Source organism: Protomyctophum parallelum (genome assembly GCF_964188405.1).
Source record: "Protomyctophum parallelum genome assembly, chromosome: 11".
Lineage (NCBI taxonomy): Eukaryota > Metazoa > Chordata > Actinopteri > Myctophiformes > Myctophidae > Protomyctophum > Protomyctophum parallelum.
The window spans coordinates 20416879-20436789 of record NC_139707.1 but is presented as its reverse complement, the minus strand read 5'-3'; the positions used below and the strand labels follow the sequence as shown (position 1 = coordinate 20436789).

Sequence of the window (19911 nt, the reverse complement as noted above, 5' to 3'; positions counted from 1 at the left end):
AACATTTAAATTGAAGTGGAAAAATAAGAATTGAAACCGAAATTCTCACATTTGTATCTTGAACTTTGAAAAATAAAAAAACGTATTCAAAAGTTTTTTTCAGTTCAAATGTATTTTTGATTTGAATCAAAATATATTTAGATTTTTGAGTAAAATTATTTTTTCAGTTTCAGATTTTTACGGATTCAAATCTTATTTTTACGGATTCAAATCTTATTTTTACGGCTTCAGATTTTGTTTTCTCTTTCGCCTCTAACTTTTTTCACTTTCAGGTCGAAAACTTTTACGTCTTGTTTTGGCCCTGAAGTCAACTGTTTTTAATAAATGATCAAAACTTTTGGCCCTGAAATGGCTCCATAGATCCGCTCCCGGGAACGGTACGCATCATTCACACTACCACAACATCTGCCAAGTGGTCCAGAGTGCGCACCCGGGACCATAGTGTGAATCCCCTATAAAACATCAAAAAGAAACAGTAAAAGAAAAAACATGGCCCCCTCACGTATTAGGAGGACAACTATAGTCAACAGAAAAAAGGACGGGTGTTTTCGATTAATCTGTCATGGTTTAAATGGAGTTAGAAGTAATAATGGGTTTGTATAGGAATTCGGGCGGGGCAGCTAAAATTTATATAAAATATCTAAATACTGAATCAAGTAACTTAAAACTGTCTGGGGAGTCAAAATGTTACCTGCAGAGAACGGCTAAAAAAATATTTTCCAGTAAGTGTATGTTCCACTATTCTGTCTCCCGGGTATTATATTAAAAAAGAAAACATCAAATGCAATAGGTATATTTCAGACCTTTCATTATATGTGACACCGGAGCATACATAGCCTGTCAAAAAGATATTTTATTGTTGATTCCAGCCATAATGTCGTACATTATGGATGGATAAATCTATCCATAATATCGTACATTATGGATGGATATATCTATCCCAATTAATAATTGGGACGCATTCAAATGTTTTTTTTTTTTTACATACATACCAGAACAGAAGACAGAAAACAATGATCAAGCAGGACAAGCCAAATATCACGTTGTTCCTATGTTTTGGGTGGAATGGATTCCCACATCTGTTCCAGGGTTCTGTGGTTAAAGGTGCCTGATTAAAAAGGTTCTCTACATGAGAAAAATGGAGAACCATTCACTATCTAAAATTGTTCTTTAGTATAGGTCATGATTATTCGTGGAACCATATAGCCTTTTAAAGAACCATTTTAGAAGCTATTTTTCTGTGTGAAGAAAGAGTCATCTTGTGCTCTCAGCATACTGTTTTTGTAGCTTGCATTCCCCTCTGGTGGCTTATTTAGGCACTGCTCAGAAAGACAACTACAATCTCCTCAGTACTGTATTTAAGTACAATTTTGAGGTACTTTTACTTTACTTCAGTATTTGGATTTTTGGATTTATATTTACACTTCGACTCTACTAAAATATAAGATTGTAGCAGCTATAAATATATATTATGCTTTTCACTGACACAGTTATTTCACATCTGTAGTTGGTATAGTTACTTTGCAGATTTAGATTAATAAAAAACATGCATTTCACCACTCAAGCAAAATCAGAGAACGTTTTGAAACTGGGAAAATCCTTGTTATCATGCAGACACTGAGCTACTTGCCGATTCCACATGGAAGCTGTCCTTTCGGGTAGCTTTTGAATGAGCCTTTGATTTTCCTCGCAGTCATTCAGAATTTCTAAACCCTTCACGTGAGGCATGGCATCTTGGCAAGATTTTAGAAAGTCTGCAAATTCCCGCAGTCCTAGTTCTGTTTCTCTGTTCTGAATCTTAGGCCATCTTGTAAGTTTCTCTCTGAAGGCTCTCTGAATAGTAAACGGCTGTCCATAGCGCTGTTGTAGTCTGTCCCAGGCTTCACGATAGGCCTCACCATCGCTCCTATTACGAGCCGATCCACCCACGTACCTCTTTAGGTAATACAACTTTTCTGCAGGTGAAATGGGCCTATGATCAATCAACGAGCAAAATGAAGCCTTCCATTCAATGAAGCTTATGGGTTCTCCAGTAAATATGAATGGTTCAGGAATGGGTAGTCTGTTTAAAACCATACTGCTTTGAATTGCCTGGGTGACAGAAATAATGTCAAGGGACAAAGGGTACGTTTGGTGTAATGATGTCGGAGTGCTGGATTTCCTTTGAGATGGCAGACTCTCCTATATTGGTAATGTCAAGGGGTACGTTTGGTGTAATGATGTCTGAGTGCTGGATTTCCTTTGAGATGGCAGACTCTCCTATATTGGTGTTAGGATAGCTGTTGTCCCGAATGGCAGCCTCCTCTTGTATTGCCTGATCATAAATCCTTAGTTTAGCTCGAGCTACCTTGACTCCTCTTGCTGCTTGTAGCTGCTCGAGTTCTCCCTTCTGAATCTCTATGTTGGTTTTCTTTTTCTGCTCTTCCACTCGGGCCTCATATTCAGCCTCCTTTCCAGCAAGGTCAGCTGCTACTTCTAGTCGACTGGCTGCCACAGATGTAGTTCTAGAATGGTGACTAGAATGGTGGCTTCTTCTGGAACTGGCTTGTGACTGAGCACCAAAAATAGAATGGGAGGAGTCACGGTCACGCAGTTCCTGAAGGCGATTAAGTTGATGTTCCTCATTGAATTCATCATTCAGCATTGTGTCGTATGCTATTTGCACGAGGTCTTTTGTAATGGATTCACATGCGTCAACCCGCCGCCTCACATCCATATCTGGCGTGACATGATCCCGAATCTCGATGAAGAGCCTTATTGCTTGTTTGCTTGCTTATTTCCAATTTGCCAATTAAGAGTTCTATTTCACTTTCCGGAATATTAGATTTGAGATCCGTCCTTGATGTACGCACTATGGCCTTCCATTGTTCGTACATACTGAGGAGTGTTTTGACCTTTTTCTCTGTAGTTTCCTTTCGATACGCAAGCATTTTTCCTGTTGGAACTTGTTTACGGTTGCTGCGTCGAGGGCTTGTGGTTTCGTCCTGAAGTTTGTCTTGTAAATCCGTCCATCTTTCTTTGAGATCTACTAGCGTTTGTTCTTTATCATGAATGGCTTCCTTTAATTTTTGTCTTTCCTCTGATTCCTTTTCCCTTTGGAGGGCATCTTTCAAGTCCTGAATTTCCTTGTCGACATTTTCCATTTGTTTGTCAAATTCTTGGTCTAGATTAGACCCATGTACCTCAACACTTATTTCTGGCATTTTGAAAATGTATCACAGAAAATGACCAAAAATGACCACAAATAAAAGGTGAACCCAAGAAACCTCTGTACCGGATCAAACACTGAATGCACCTTTCATGAACGGCATTACACCTTTGCATAAACGTCAAAAACCCACAGTATCAAACTGTATGGAAACCTTCATAAATACCTTTGCATAAACCTCAAAAACCCACAGTATCAAACTGTATGAAAACCTTCATAAATAATGTCACCACCGGCCCAGGCCGTAGCGTAACGGTCTGGGCACCGGACTGGTAATCCAGTCGCAGTGTGCCGCGGGTTCGACTCCCGGACCCGACACGGCCTTTACTGCATGTCATCCCCCCATCTCTCTCCCGTTTCCTGTCAGCCTACTGTCTGTCCCTTCAAAAAATCAATAAAAGGCGTAAGCCGCAAAAAAAAATAAAAAATAAAAATAATAATAATGTCACCACCTTACATAAACATTGAACCATAATTCATAGGCATGGCCACAAGCACTTGAAACCATTTTCCAAAAGAGCATGACAATGTCCAGTTCACATTCCTCTGTATGAACCTTTATTTTATTTTTCCTGAAGCTGTGTGTAATGTTCAATTATGTATTTGTGTTTGTGTTGAAATGATCAACCATCAGACCACTAACCACTGTGAAGCAGGCTGATGGAGTGAAGTAGGCCGAGTTCTGATGTACAGATCTCAGAATCTGAGACTGTGAGGCAGTGTAGATGTCTTGCAGGGGGGGTGGGGTCCATGTTGGGTCAAGTTTTCACTGTAGCGAACCAGGCTGGATAAAGAGGTTGAAGGCCGACTGATGATGTGAAGTTTGCCCACATAGCCTTTCAAAATAAAAGCCTTTCCTCCATTTCATTCCGGGGTCCGTTACAAGCACTATTTTATACTATTTGAAAATCCCCCACCCAATCTCTCTTACCCTACCAAAGCACTGTTCTCTGTTCCTCTCCTTTGCCAAATGGAAAGTGAACACTTCCCAAAATCTTTCACACAAACACACAAACAAGACTGGATGTTCTATAAAACAGCTGCTGCACTCTGAGATACGGTCAATGACAGCATCACTCTGCTCCTCTAATTGAGCCCCTGGCCCCCTGATGAGTGTCTTCCTGAGTGCACTTCCTTTGAACATTAATAAACAGTCAACCTTACACAAATAGTCCATAGTGCTAAAGCATTCCTGATGACATTCACACAGCATTACAGGTGAATGATACACTGATTTATAAATAATTCCATGTAAAGCAGGAAGAACGGAAACGGATAACTTCCAGTGCCTTGGCTTAATTGTGTTGAAGGGACATTCACCGCTGGAAGAAACTGTAGTCACTCAATGTTAATAATAGTATTTGTAGTATTTAACAGTAGCTAAATTTGAATTTTGCACCCTATGGCCAGCAAAATAATAAGTCTGTGTTTGACTAGGGTTTGACTGGATTTCTACAATGACCATAAAGCCTTGGAGAGGGGGAGGCTGCAGGATGTAAGGCAAGTGTGTGCATGTCCATTAAGTATGCCTTAAACTATAATAGCCTTGTTTGCAGTGTTCCTATCCTAACCTGTATCATGGGATCTATATCTGTGGGTGGCTGCTGAAGTGAGTGGTGCAACTCCGTGTGGAGGTCCCCGGAATATCCAGACCCCCAGGAACGCGCCCATGGGTCCAGGCGAGCCGCCCCACATCCGAAACGGTTGAGAAATGACAGTTACCGTGTGGGGGTCCCTGTACTGTACTGTACTGTACTGTACTGTAGGCTACTGTACTGTCACTGTACTGTAGTGGCACAACCGAAATCATCATATATAATACAGTAAATATGTGCGTGTGGGTTTGTATTAGGTTGCACACAGGTGGTGAAAAACAACCATGCTATTTTCGTGCTCATACCCAGGCAGTGGGCACCCAGCCAGCCAGCCACCCACACACATAGCTCCGTAAACCACTCAAAGCATTTCAATCTCAAATTTTAGAGGGCTTACATCGAGTAGGCTGGTTAACATTGACAAAATGTGTAGGCTACGTTCTGTAACATTTATTGAATAACCAATTAAGAGCAAGAGCATAAATAAACAAACAGATATGCCAGTATAAAGCAATTTTGGACAGTTGTCGAGGTTTATGCATGGCTGATGTTGAAGGTAACACGGGTATGGCCCTTTAAGTAAAGCTGTGTCCAATTTGGCATATTTCTGGTGAGAATGAATAGATTATAGAAGCAACAGTTGGAAAGAAGCTGGAGAGACGCATACATCATCCATGCTACAGCCTTGAAATATACACAAAGCTGGAGTAGACACACAGCTCGATCACTCCATGTAAGGGAATGAAGCCGTCTGGATCTGTAGACACAATCATTCAGGACTGACAGTCCGCTGAGGAATGCAAATTAGGCCTACGACGTAATTTTTAGAATATTAACAAAGTGGTGCACACTGCACTCACATATATAGGCGAATAGTAGGCTAGCCTGCCCCCTGCTACACTACGTGTATCGCCTACATAAAAAACTCATTTAGGCATTTCAGAGGAACATCCTATAGGTAGACTAGCTATAGCCTACTACTCTGAAACATTACATTACCCACGAAATAGCTTGTTTACTCCTCTTGGCAAATCAGCTAGATGAGCTCTTGACTTACTTTATATAAACGTCCGAGAAGTTGGGAGTCAAACAGAAACAGTGGAATATTCTATTCTATATTCTATTGAACAAACGGCCGCGCAGACTTTGGAGTGGACTAGAGTGGAGCCCGTGATTACAGCAAGTGATTTCAAACGATGCCGAGTAGCCATTTGAAACAGGGGTGAGCGCTCACTCACTCACTGTGCCGTTTCGGAGTTGGACAGATACGCGCCTCATGAAGCGCGGCGCGCCTGTGCGTGCACGCAGATGAAGAAGGCGCTACTCGACCAAGAGCTGACCCCGAATGCTCGATCCACTTAACTGATATGGGTACTTTCCGATGAAGATGGCAATCTGTTGTTTATAGTCCGTGGAATTTGCTTCAATTAGACCGACTTTTCGCAAACGGCTCTTTGTTGTGTTTTGGTTTTTCATCCTTAATTAGTAGGCCTACTAACAACACCGGCTATAGCAAGCTAGACTAAGCTTCATTTTTCCAACAATGCAGTGTGGAGTGGAGTCGGCACATGAAGTTGGCAAAGGTAGTGTAAGCTCTTATAGGCTATACTTAAGTTAATTGTTTCACATGATAAAGAACTTATTTGGGTCGACTTGATTCTATGCATATCTTTTTGAAGATACTGGCTGAATATAGCCAGTTATCCTGGAACGTTATAGTAATTGATTGATGATTGATTGATTGATTGAATACTTAATTAACAGTTTGTAGGACAGAGGTATACGTTTTCAAAGATTGTTAAAAGGATAACACAAAAACCTATAGGTTTCCATTGTGGTCCCATGCGTTCAATTCATATTAAAGGGACACTTCACCTCTTTTGCAACCAGAATGATGATGATTTTAATGATGTTTGAGAGACAAGAAACACTTTTCTGGGGTGTTTTATGTGTTTTTACATATTTTAGTATTTAGTCAATGTCATCGTGTCATGGACACTGGGCTCACTTCCTTCCTGGACTACAATTCCCATAATGCTTTGGTGCACTGCTCCTCCTTGTGGATAGGGAGAGGGCTGTCTTACTGAGACAACATGTAGTCCAGGAAGTAAGTGAGCCCAGTGTCCATGACATCATGGACACTTTTGAAATACTAAAATATCTAAAAACACATATTACCCACATAAAAACCCCAGGAAAGTGTTTGTCTCCCAAACATCATTAAAATAAGATCTGGTTGCAAAGTGTCCCTTTAAGACTTTTAAAGACATATACAATAATAAACAATCAACACTAGTTGCAATAAACGTAAAACACTACTGTACAAGATATAAATTGGTTGGAATACACACTACATTAAATATAGATGTAGGTAACCTACTGTATCTGAATTCCAAGTAGCCTAGCCTATACAGTATGTGGTGTGGCAGCCAAGTGTTCCATTTCAACATTTTATGTAATACGGTGTGGTTAAGGCTACTTGTCTCCAAGTGTGGCTATTCCTTGACATTGTTTAAAACAACTCTAAACATTCCAAAGCCCTCTGGAGATGCCTTCTGGGACGGCTCACTTGTTTGACAGCCATTTCCTGCTGTGCAAAGGGAGCCACTTCAAACACTATCCTATCCACCACCTATCCTTTCTCTTCAGGGTTGAGCACCAGGTACACCATGATGCTGGTCTTCCTTTTTCTGTGCATTTTCCAAGCTGCAACCCCCCAAGGGAATTTCAGCCCTCGTGGACCAAGGCCAATACCAGGAAGAAGTGACCAACCCAGACCGACCCCACCCCCCATCAAACCACCATCACCTACAGGTTGTGAGAGTGAGTTAAGTAGCCTACACAAACTCTGGATTCAGGGTTTCAGGTCATTTTAGTGGGACTTAAAGGGCCATTTCACAGCTGAACCTTTTTTGCTGATCCTAGGAGTCGATGGGCGCTGATGGGGCGCTTCTTTATATATAACGCTATGGACTAAACCGCAATGGAGGCCCGCCGTCTCAAGAGAACTTGAGCCACACCGAGTGAACTAAAGCGAGCGGGTTGCTGTGTCGAACGTTGCAAAGTTTGCTTAGCCGACTCAGGGCCATTCGAGTTGCGACCCGATAGGCAGAGAATAGTAAATAATGTTCTGGCGAGAGCAAATAAAGTGAGTCCCAGTCGACAGCATGTATATAGTCCAGGAAGGAAGTGAGACCACATTTTCATGACAAATTTTGGTCATGAAGATGGTGTCATGACTAAAATCTAAAAACTCATTACAGACATTAAAAGAAACAGGAAAGTGTTTGTGGTGTCCTAAACATCATTAAAATAAGATCTGGATGCAAAAGGGGTGAAGTGGCCCTTTAAGTGAAATTGCAAAAATGTAATCAGGGTCCATTTGGCTACATTTGTACATTCAGAAATGTTAGGTCACTTTAGTGAGAATTTAGTGAAGAATGGATAAATGATGTTTAATGTGTTTAATATATTGTGCTCTCTCAGAGGTTATTGATTGTCCGGTCCGGCTATATTTCACCATCGATACGTCTGAGACCATCGCCCTACAAGAGTCTCCCCCTGGTATACTAGTGGACAATGTCAAGGAGTTCACCAAGATCTTTGCCCAGAAGCTCGCTGATGAAGAGTACAGGGGCCAAGTCAGGATCACCTGGTCCATAGGAGGACTCCACTTTTCCCAGAGGCAAGTGGTCTTCAGCCAGTTCAACACCAGAGAGAGCTTCATCAGGAGCTTGAGTGGGATTAAATACCTGGGCAAAGGCACCTACATCGACTGTGCCCTAACCAACATGACTCACGAGATGACCCAACGCAACCCTGCAACAAAGACGGTCCTGTTCTCCGTGGTGATCACTGATGGTCATGTAACAGGAAGCCCATGTGGAGGGATCAAGGTGTCAGCTGAGAGGGCCAGGGAGAAAGGGATCCACATCTTTTCAGTGGCAGCCTCCAGGAACATTGATGAAATAGGAATGAGGGAGATCGCCAACTCCCCCTCTGAAGTGTATAGAGATGACTACATAGCTGTGGACATCATTGACGGACGACCAAAAATAATGACAGATTCCATTGACCGCATCATAAAAGCCATGGTGATTCTAGCCTAAAATAAGTGTATACTGTTTGTGTGTGTGTGTGTGTTTGTGTGTGTGCGCGCGCACACACGCATGCTCGTGCGTGCGTACATGCGTGCATATACAGTACAGAAATGGTGTGCGTGTATGTGTGTGTATATAGTTATATACAGTAATATGCAAGTGTGTGTGTATACAATGTATATGCTTATATAATATATAACATAAGTACTTACTCTTTTATTTGCTTTACAGAAATATCAAGCCTATTTACAGGTAAGACTATTATAGATGAGGCTGCACTTCTACACTGCATTATACTACCCCATAATTATCCAAACCAAAAACGTTGATTCATTTACAATAAGATTTAAAAACGACTTAAAAACCTTAAGCTTTCCTCTTGCTTTAGCAATATTAGTGCTAATATAATTTCAGAGCTTTCCACAACTTAACTATTTTGTATGTTTACCATTTCACAGTGTTACCAACATACATGCCTGGAAACTCCAGGTCTCTCTGGGCCAAAAGGTTATCGAGGTGCAAAGGTGAGGATGTTGTGTGAGATCCAGAAGCGTAGGGCCCATTGGGCCACTCGTGAGGATGTTGTGTGAGATCCAGAAGCGTAGGGCCCATTGGGCCACTCCTGAGGATGCCACTCGTGCACAGGCCCAGTCAATTGAGATCTTGACCAGTCTTCTGAAAGATGTGGACGAAAAAAAACAAAAAAACAAACAACCAAAGATACATTGGCAGCCCCCTGTGATTCTAATTGTCCCAGACAAATCCACGCTACGCACCTGGAGAAATCATTAAGAAATGTACGTTTTTGCACTCTCAAAACAAATATTTTTAAATTTCATTTCAGGGTGCAAAAGGAGGTAGTGGTCTGTCAGGACTGAAAGGTGAACAGGGTCATCAAGTAAGTATGCAAATGAAAATAAAATCCTGGGTACCGAGGCTAAGTAAGTAAGGACTCGGACCACTGGAATTTGCAGCAGTCTACAATACTGTAATATTGTTCAGTCATACAAAGAATTCATACCAAAAATCTGCACTGTGTGAAATGTGTATATCTCATGTCACAGGGTGATCCTGGTATTGAAGGCCCAATTGGACGACCTGGTCCAAAGGTTTGTTGAGCAATGATCCAGCATGTTGCAGAGCCATTAACATTCTGTAGTATATCTGTCTCTTAAACATATCTTTATGTGCTGCCATACAGGGAGAGATTGGTGGTCTGGGTGAAAAGGTAAGATCTAAAATTTCATGTTCAATCCTTTACATTTCAATCTTATTATTATTATTTATTATAATTATTATTTTTTATTGTATCTTTTCATTTTTGTCTACCTGTGGCTTCTTTTTGGACAGGGTGACATTGGAGCCAGTGGCGCAAAGGTGAATACCATTGTCTTTGATGTCATTTGATGTCACATTTGTATGTTCACCTCTTCTCAGTTTAAGAGTTTCTATGCTGACTGACTTGTTACTACTTAGGGTATTGCTGGATTGCATGGTAGGAATGGAACAGATGGACAAAAGGTGAGTCTCAGCCCTTTACTACATATTATTACTGGAACAGAATTGCGGGTGACACTTACAAACTGATATGATTGTCGGTGTCTTCAGGGTAAAGTTGGGCGAATTGGAGCTCCTGGCTGCAAAGGTGATCCAGGAGACATGGTGAGTCCAACATTCATACAGTATATCTGTTCATACAGTATATACACACTGTGAAAATGTGCATCTCTTGCTAAATTCTATGTATTACAGTGCATTTGATGTATTGTTCATTAATACATCTCTCCCACATAAACAAATGAAATGCAAAACTAAACATGTATGGTAGAGCTTGATAACAATATTTCCCTCAGGAAGGTTCATCCCATTATTATGCATGCCAGGTGCAAAAAAAACACTATCACATTATAACATGAAAAGTTTTTCACAAAAACAAGATGATTTTCACCTTATAACAAGATATTGCTAAATTTTTCATGTTTGTTATGACCCTATAAAAAACAAGGAACAAAACATAAAACACAGACAAACATGAGGGGGCTAGTATAGGTCAGTTCAGAAATCTCTAAAAGAATCAGAAACCAAGTTTAGCTGAAATGTTAAACCAAAACCAAAATATAGCGTCCTCAAAGAATTTACTGTAAATCAATTAGTGTCCTGGCACTGTCCAAAAACTAAACTAAAATGTCCAAATGAAAGCAAATTGCAAAAGTGTACTATTAAATAGTAGGTAAGGCTCCTCTTACCACCCCTTAACTCTTCTGCAAAGTCCAATCACAATCAAAGCCTTAATCCTGGAAATTTAGTAATCCACAATGTAAATAAAAGTAATCTTCATCCAGTGGTATTCGTACATCCAATAAGATCCAAAAGAAAGAAATTAAGCAAGATCCTCCTGCTCCTCCAGTTCTGCGCTCACATTCAACCTGGACTGACAGAGCCACACTCAGGTGCCACAAACATTGTGAGTGCCAATCACTCAATCAGTGTAGTTAGGTTTCTCAAACTGAAGACGCATGTTGCGTTCACACGGGGCAGATTAAACAATGCAGTCTACCATTCATTGTCAAAGGTAGCCAGCGACATTTGCATCGTTTCATCTGCCCGTGTGAACGCACCATCACAGCAATAACCTGCACCACAGCCATGTCATGAACATGACATGAACTGAATGGCTTCTTATAGAACATAGATCAGCAGATGAATAGAAAATAAGAAAGCAAATTGAGACAAAAACACATAGAAACACACTCTGGGCACAGAGGTTACAAATCTCTTACATAGGCCTACAACTTAATAAATTGACCCAAAACACAACAAAACAAGGTATTTCCTTGCTTTAAATGAAAGTATTCCATAAGTGGAAGCTGGGTGTCTGCCCAGCTGCAGCACAGTCGGAAAACAAGGAAGTGAGTAGATCAAATAGAATACATTTTTGGGTACTGCATCATCTATTTCTCACTTCAAATAATAATAATAACAACAATAATAATAATAATAATAAAGCTTTATTTATATAGCACCTTTCAAGAACAAGGTCACAAAGTGCTTAACAACAAAGAGCGTAAAACATAGCATGCATAGCAACACGTAAATGCTTTCAAAAACATTCTTGAGCTGTAAATGACGTGTGTGTGTGTGTGTGTGTGTGTGTGTGTGTGTGTGTGTGTGTGTGTGTGTGTGTGTGTGTGTGTGTGTGTGTGTGTGTGTGTGTGTGTGCACGTGCGTGCGTGATATTTTGATATAAAGAACATTCGTTTTTCAATTAAAAATGCAATTCAGAGGGAAACGCCTTTTCTGTTTTGTTCCGAAAGGGACCAGATGGCTATGCTGGAGAAGCTGGTGACATTGGGCGACTTGGACATGAGGGAGAGAAGGTTTGTACAGCACATGAACTAAATTGAATTGTCCAGATTTAAACAAAACGTCCCACAAACTTTGAATGCCACAAAGATTCTGTAACTGCAGTCATCTGTTTGTCATAATCATTAATGAAAATATCTATATATCTATAAATGCACCATGTCTCTGTACGTATGTCTGTACGTGTGTACTGTGTTTGTACGGCTGATACACGTAACTCAAGAACTGTTAGCCCCACCAACATCAAATTCGACACACGCGTAACGTTCCACACCCCCACAGGGAGTGGGGTGCCTGGTGATCAGTCGGTCGGACCCACGGTTGTCCAGAACCGCCACACAGGCCTCTGCCCGGGCTCTGGACAGGGCCCCTGCCCATGCTCCATGTATGGAGCTGGCCTGTTCTGACATCACAACACTCCATATTTGGGCATGCCTGACACAGAACTCCATATATAGGAGTAAAGGGATACAGAGAGACATATACAGAAATATCTATATATGGGCATAAAATGGACACAGACAGATAGTGTGTGTGTGTGTGTGTGTGTGTGTGTGGGGGGGGGGGGGGTTCATTTTCTATATATCTTCAGTGCTTCCGATGTACAGCTTGTTACATGGAAGCATTTTTATATTGTGTGAGCCAACAGTCTGTCTCGAAAGAATACTCTTTTGCTAATGTAAACCGTTATACACAAAACAAGCTGTTTTATGACCATGGTTATTCTATTTTCTATGTTCGATTTTTAGGGCCATCCAGGTCGCCCCGGGAAACCTGGGCCCCCTGGCCCCAATGGTGATCCTGGGCCAAAGGTATAAAAACATTACATACGATATTCTGTGCAAATGTAGACTTTCCTGTACCTTGACTCCAATCAACGAGCAAAATGTTCTTCTCATACAGAGTGAAATAGGGAATCCTGGCTATGCAGGCCTGCCAGGAACAAAGGGATTACAGGTTATTATTATTTTGGTTATTTGTTAGTACAATAACTGTTATTAAGTTATGAAGTGTATTGTAAATGACATTTTGTTTCCTTCTTGTAGGGTATTGGAGGGAAACCTGGCCCAAAAGGCGAACCTGTAATCCAATACTATATTTTCTTAAACATTTAAATATTTATTTTTATTGTATTTGTAAGTCTATTATGAATAATTGTAACATAAATGTCACCAGGGTAGGAGAGGAGATTCTGGACCTAAGGGAAAACAAGAACGTGTTGGTCCAAATGGCGAAAAGGTACTTTTAACACATACAGATGTCTATGGTACGTATGAATGATTTTACTCAATGAATTGAGGTTTTCATGACATGATGCCAAGAAGTCAGCGGCATAACATTATACAAACAACACTGAAACAACATTTAGCATGGAAAACTTCAAACATTTAAACAATGAAAGTGGGAAGATTTCAGAGAAGGAAATAGTCTGGGGACAAAGATAGAGATAGATATAAAAGGGTGAAGAAACAATATTCTTTCCCAGCGGATTCATCATCCACACCCCCAAATACTGTTCTGAGCAAGGCAAGAAAAGTAATTTCAAGAAGTCTTTGTTCATACTGTTGCAAGCTCACTTTCCCTGTACAACTCAGTGCCGCAGTAGAATGTTTCACAGTTTCTCCCAGACTCCCACATACACACTATCTACATGGTTTGATAACAGCATGAAGGCTTAGAATTATGCTCTGTATGTTATTATTAATATTGTTATATATACAGAGCATAATAGCCAATGATTAATGCTGCCTGGTGAAACTTGATATGTTCATTTATTTTCAGGGCGAACGGGGGCCAGAGGGACTCAGAGGTCATCCAGGGGAAGATGGACTAAAGGGCACGAAGGTGAGAGGACAGCTAGGAGTGCTTTTGACGAGATGACTCAGCAACTGTAAAACATTTTTCACATCTTCCATTTCTATTAATGTTACTCCCTTTTGAAATTCTGCCAAGACAGCCTGATCCAAGGCTTTTATATGTTAAAAGAAAGTTCACTGGACCTTTTTTTTGCAACCCATTTTTCACCCAGTGTCAATTATCTAATGTAATCCTGGGCACTACACTTCCTTTGCCAACCTGGGGGGCATACTTTTCTAATTTTCCCTGAGAAACTTATGCAAATTGAATGATTGTATTTTGATTAGCAGCAAAAGCAATGGTCAGTAATTGTGTTTTGTCTGTGGTACTGTCCTGCTCTTTCAGGGGGACCTTGGTCTACCAGGGCCACGGGGACAACCAGGAGCCCAAGGCAGCCCTGGGGGAAATGTACGTTGTTTTCTAAGTTTACTGGGTGCTCATGTGGATCAAAAAACAATAGTGTAATTATTACAGCTTTTCAAATAAAAAATAGAAGGCACTCTTCAGTAACTACAGGAATAGGAACATGAATTTAAAGCCTTTATTAACTTAGAATTTCTGGAAACAGACAGACAATAAAAATGACTGGAAGGCCTTCATCAGGGTGTGTGATAAAAGACCTTCTGGTCAAAACATGCTGGAATTATTTATGTCTGTATTAAAAACGTAAGATATTTAGCTCAGTATGTCATAAACACTATCACAATCTACCTACAATCTATTTGTTATATCCCATAGTTTGACCTGTATGATGAATGTAGATGTGTACACTGTAACAGTACTGTAGAATACAAGGCTGATGATGACAGTGCATTGTAATGGGAGATCCTATTCCTTGTTACAGGGAACTAGAGGAAACCCTGGCGATGCTGGACCGAGAGGAGAGAACGGACTGCGTGGACCGCAGGTGTGCCAAAGTGGAATTAATCTTCGATACACACTACATTTGTGAAGAACGCCAAAACGTTAAACATTAAACAATTGTTTCATCTTATTTAACTTGGTAAAGAACATGGCAACTCAACTCTTTACATATCACATTGTTTCCTTACTTCCCAAAGGGAGACAATGGAAGAGATGGATTCAGCTATCCAGGATCAAGAGGACCCACAGTAAGTTTACCTGTCTTGTGAGAGCGTTCACTTGTCAAATGTGTGATTGTCATTCAAATTTGTTTTCATCAAGTGATGCAGCTGTGCAACAAAGTAAAAATGAGGCTTTATTCACAGGGAGGCAGAGGTGATCCAGGTGGTAAAGGACCCAGGGGGGGCAGAGGTGATTGTGGCCACAAAGGAGAACCTGGAGACAAGGGACCATCAGGAGAACCTGTAAGTTAATCAGTTCAAACAAAGTACAGTGGAAAGTTAAGACATTGTTTTGGAGAAGTGTTATTATCTGAAATAACGTACAGTAGGACTAAATAAATTGACGATGTCACCTAGCCAACTAAAATGTCAGAACCAAAGCAACATACAAAGTGGGAAAATATTAGGCTTATGTCTGCACTCTGCAGTCAATTCAGTGTCTGATGAAGAGCCGAGAGGCTCAAAACGTCACGTCCATGGTGTAAACTGTAAAGGAACTATTAATAAACCTTTTAAGTTTTGGAGCATGATCTTGTGTGTGGACCTTACCTTTCTTAGTTATTCTAACCTCGGCCCATCACATTGTTTTTAGTTAGTAGATGTGCATGCTTTATTGTTCTTGCCAAAAATGTAATATGCATCACAGTTACTTTACTGTACTGTGTAGAATGTAGATCAACAATTACGGAAAGTGGCTTTATGGCACACACCCATCCAAATATTTATTTTAGTCTTAGCCACGCTTTCGGCCTGGCCGAGACAATTTTTTTAATTTTTTTATTTGGACAAGTAAGAAGTTACACACACACCTGGCCAATCGCTGCGGAAAGTCGGAAGTATAGACTTTTGGATTGCAGGTTTTGAAAAGTAATGTTTGGACGCACTTGCACTGGCCATTTGCATAGCATGACATTGAAAATAGGGGACTGACAGTTGTACAGTTTCCTTTCAACAATGGGTAGAATAGAATTAACAATTATATGGAGGGTATGCGCATGCATAAAGTGAGTGTTAAATCGAGTGGCAAAGTAATTTTAACGTTGTTTAATGCAATCAGACAGGACTTTTCTGTTTGTTCCTGCCCTCTATATTCTGTTATAGGATGGCCCCATGGGTCTGGCTCAGATGTTAATGACGCTTAATGGCTGATAAGAATGATAAAGGGGAACCACATCGAATTATGAACTCATTTACCAGTATCACATTTGGTTGAATCACATCCCAAATGTAACAAAAATATGTCTAGTTCTTTTCCAGAGAAATGACTAATTTCTACCGAAAAATGTCTGCTTCGTACTCTTCAGGGTGAGCCAGGCATACAAGGTGGAGCAGGAAAGAGAGGTCCGAGAGGAGATCCTGGAACTGATGTAAGAAATTAGAATCTGTCCAGCAGAAATGTTTATATCCAAAACCCAACCATTACTTTTCAGGAAATGGACAAAAAGAAGTGTTCCAATATGGATCCAATGTAGTTATTGAGTCACACACTATTGTTAATACTTTTCATTGGTTAAATTTTTAACCAAAGACATAAGCTTTTTCAACCTGGCATCTCTATTTTGGACATTTCATTATAGATGAAAACCTTCAAAATGGTTCAAAAATAGTGAAAATGGCAGATGGCTCAATGCACATCGCAGCACATTGTGAGCTTGTAGATCGGCTATTTTCATTACTTTTGTGTGACCCAGCTGACATACAACAAAGTATAAGGTATTCATTTATGAAAATTCACAACAATGATAATGATAACAATACGGAGATTTGTCGGCCTAACAGTGACATGAAAATGTAATTTCTCTCAGATATGTCAAAAATGTTCCTTCTGTTCTATACCCACAGGGTGATATAGGACCAGCAGGAGATCCAGGCCTCTCTGTGAGTGATTTCTTAATTACGGTATTATTTGCTTTTAAATTAATATTGATCTACTTTTCTAGCTGTGACAATGCTAATCTGTGCGTCTTAATGCAGGAATGTGATGTCATGTCATACATCAGGGAGTCATGTGGTTGTTGTGGTAAGTAACGGTTATCACATGTGTATGTATAGTACATTAATTGTGTGCAAATAAAATAACGTAGTAGCGGTTTTGCATCAACACACTGAACCGAATGTTGTCTTCCACCAGACTGCGAGAAGCTCTGTGGAGCTCTGGACATTGTGTTTGTCATCGACAGCTCAGAGAGTGTTGGGCTGACAAACTTCACCCTGGAGAAGAACTTTGTCATAAGCACCATCAACAGGCTTGGCAATATGGCAAATGACCCCTCATCACTTACTGGTACAGTTAAGCAACAGCTAAGAAAAATAAATTCAATAAAACAGGCACCAGTATAAATCCTTTTGCAGACTGCCACATTAGACAACTGTTTCCACAGACATAATCAGCCCATATGCTAAGATACACGGTGAACTCCAAAAGTACTTGGATAGTACTGTAATTGCTTTGGCCGTGAAATGACAACGGCGTGGCTGCGTGAGGTCAAAATGAGGACTGCCATCAGTTTAATTAAGTGTATTCTCAGCTTTCTAAATGAACACACCTGTTTCACCATGTGCAAAATAATTACATTAAAATATTTCTATTTTCTATAGCTTGTTATATGCCAACTATTGAAATACACACTATATGAAAGTCACTTATATGAAATTATTGAAATAATGTGATGCTTAACTAATGTACTGTACAGTAATATGGGAAGGCATAGTGTTGAATATTGTATCTAACATGTCTGTCTTGTGTCCCAATAGGTGCCAGAGTTGGAGTGGTGCAGTACAGTCACAATGGGACCTTTGAGGCCATTCATCTCAGTGACCCCAACATTAACTCCATGTCTGCCTTCAAGACAGCCGTGAAGAACCTGCAGTGGATAGCCGGGGGCACATTCACCCCCTCGGCTCTCAAGTTCACCTACGACAACCTCATCAGGGACAGCCGCAGAGCCAAAGCCAAGGTGTCTGTGGTGGTGATCACAGACGGGCGTTTTGACCCAAAAGACGATGACACTCTTCTCTCCTACCTCTGCAATGACAATAGTGTGGTGGTCAACGCCATCGGAGTTGGGGATATGTTCGGACAGATCGAGGACGATGAGATCCTGGGGTCCATAGCGTGCCAGCGGAAGGACCGTGTCACAGGCATGAAGCGTTTTGCTGACCTGGTGGCGGAGGACTTCATTGACCAGATGGAGACTGTGCTCTGTCCAGGTGAGGTCCCATCACCACACACAGGATTCATATATCTAGATCTATTTTTAAGCTATGATTTGGTACAATGAACAAAGGGTTTGAACTTAATTTTTTAAAATTTCCCCAGAACCTATGATTGTGTGCCCCGATCTTCCCTGCAAAATGGGTAAGCTTTGCATTGTGTAGCATGGTCAGCTAATTATCTGTATTCTGTATATCTGCATGCACGTTAAGTAGGGGCTAGTGTCAGTCACACATGATCACTATGTGAATTGAACTGCAGAAGTGGATAGAGTACTATTAAGACCCACAGCACTGTTACTTGACAGCTTCGGGTAGAAGCAAGATTTATTTGTGTTGACCACTATTCAAGTAAAAGCAGTAGAAATTACTTAGTTGCATATGCGGGTCAATGTGACATGATCCTAAATGTAATTCTTTCAATATAAATATTCCCTACCACTCAATTCAATGATGCCCTCCAAACTGCTTTTACAGTAACTTGTACAGTAGCATTTATTACTTTCATACCAGATGGAATTGTATATTGATATTGTCACAGTTTAGATTTCATCACTTGAAAGATTGACCAATGATGTATTGTGTGCGTCACTGCAGAGTCAGATGTGGCCAGTTGTGCAGATAGGCCCGTGGACGTTCTATTTCTGCTGGATGGCTCAGAGCGCCTCGGCATTGAGGGCTTCCACCACATCCATGGATTTTTGCAGAGGGTGGCAGATACTTTGACCTTGGCTCGGAGTAAGACTGACCGCATGAATGCCCGTCTGGCACTGCTCGAGTACGGCAACGAGAACGAGAACCACGTGGTCTTTCCTCTTACGCACGACCCGGCCGTCATCGCAGACGGCTTGGGAAACATGACTTACTTGGATTCCTCCTCTAGTGTTGGGCCTGCCATCCTCTACGCAATCAACAATCTCTTGACTACTGGTAGCGCACGCCAAACGAGACGCAACGCAGAGATAAACTTTGTTTTCATCACCGACGGTGTAACCGATAGTAAGAGCCTGGAAGAGGCTGTAAGCGCTATGCGCAGGGCACAGGCCGTCTCCACAGTGATCTCTGCAGGTAGCGATTTCGACCAGGAGGTTTTAATCAAGCTGGCTATGGGTGACCAGGAGGCCATCTTCAAAGGAAAAGACTTCTCTGACCTGTCCCAGTCGAGTTTCTTTCGTCGTTTAATCCACTGGATATGTTGAGGCACATTCAAGGTTCATGTCAGCCTGACCATTGTAAGGCTGACATGAACCTTGAATGTGCACTGTACATAATAGCAGTGCTAATGCTGTTGTATCTATTATGTTAAACATAAAGAGATGGTTTACGATTAATTCTACTGCACTGTAAGGGCTGTCACTTATATACAGTACATTGTTTGTGCTTCACTGGATTTGGCACGAAAATGTATTCACTTTGGATATAATGTTTTACAGCAACATAATAAATATTCTGCACTTTTCATCCACCATAAAACTTTACAGATACATTTA

At 40.9% G+C, this 19911-nt stretch overlaps 1 protein-coding gene across 1 annotated transcript; it reads left to right on the top strand.

Annotated features, from left to right (window-relative positions):
• The first annotated feature begins 6101 nt into the window (after positions 1-6101).
• On the top strand, positions 6102-19835 carry LOC310867115 (collagen alpha-2(VI) chain-like). The gene is made up of 28 exons (XM_083776930.1): positions 6102-6386; positions 7453-7626; positions 8290-8897; positions 9135-9155; positions 9362-9427; positions 9748-9801; positions 9968-10012; positions 10105-10131; positions 10254-10280; positions 10380-10424; positions 10512-10565; positions 12218-12280; positions 13016-13078; positions 13170-13223; positions 13313-13348; positions 13443-13505; positions 14049-14111; positions 14469-14531; positions 14968-15030; positions 15185-15235; positions 15353-15451; positions 16513-16575; positions 17051-17086; positions 17183-17228; positions 17340-17492; positions 17963-18418; positions 18528-18566; positions 19019-19835. The coding sequence occupies exons 1-28, from the start codon at positions 6347-6349 to the stop codon at positions 19618-19620; spliced, it is 3174 nt and encodes a 1057-aa protein (XP_083633056.1). The 5' UTR covers positions 6102-6346; the 3' UTR covers positions 19621-19835.
• The last annotated feature ends 76 nt before the right edge of the window (positions 19836-19911 follow it).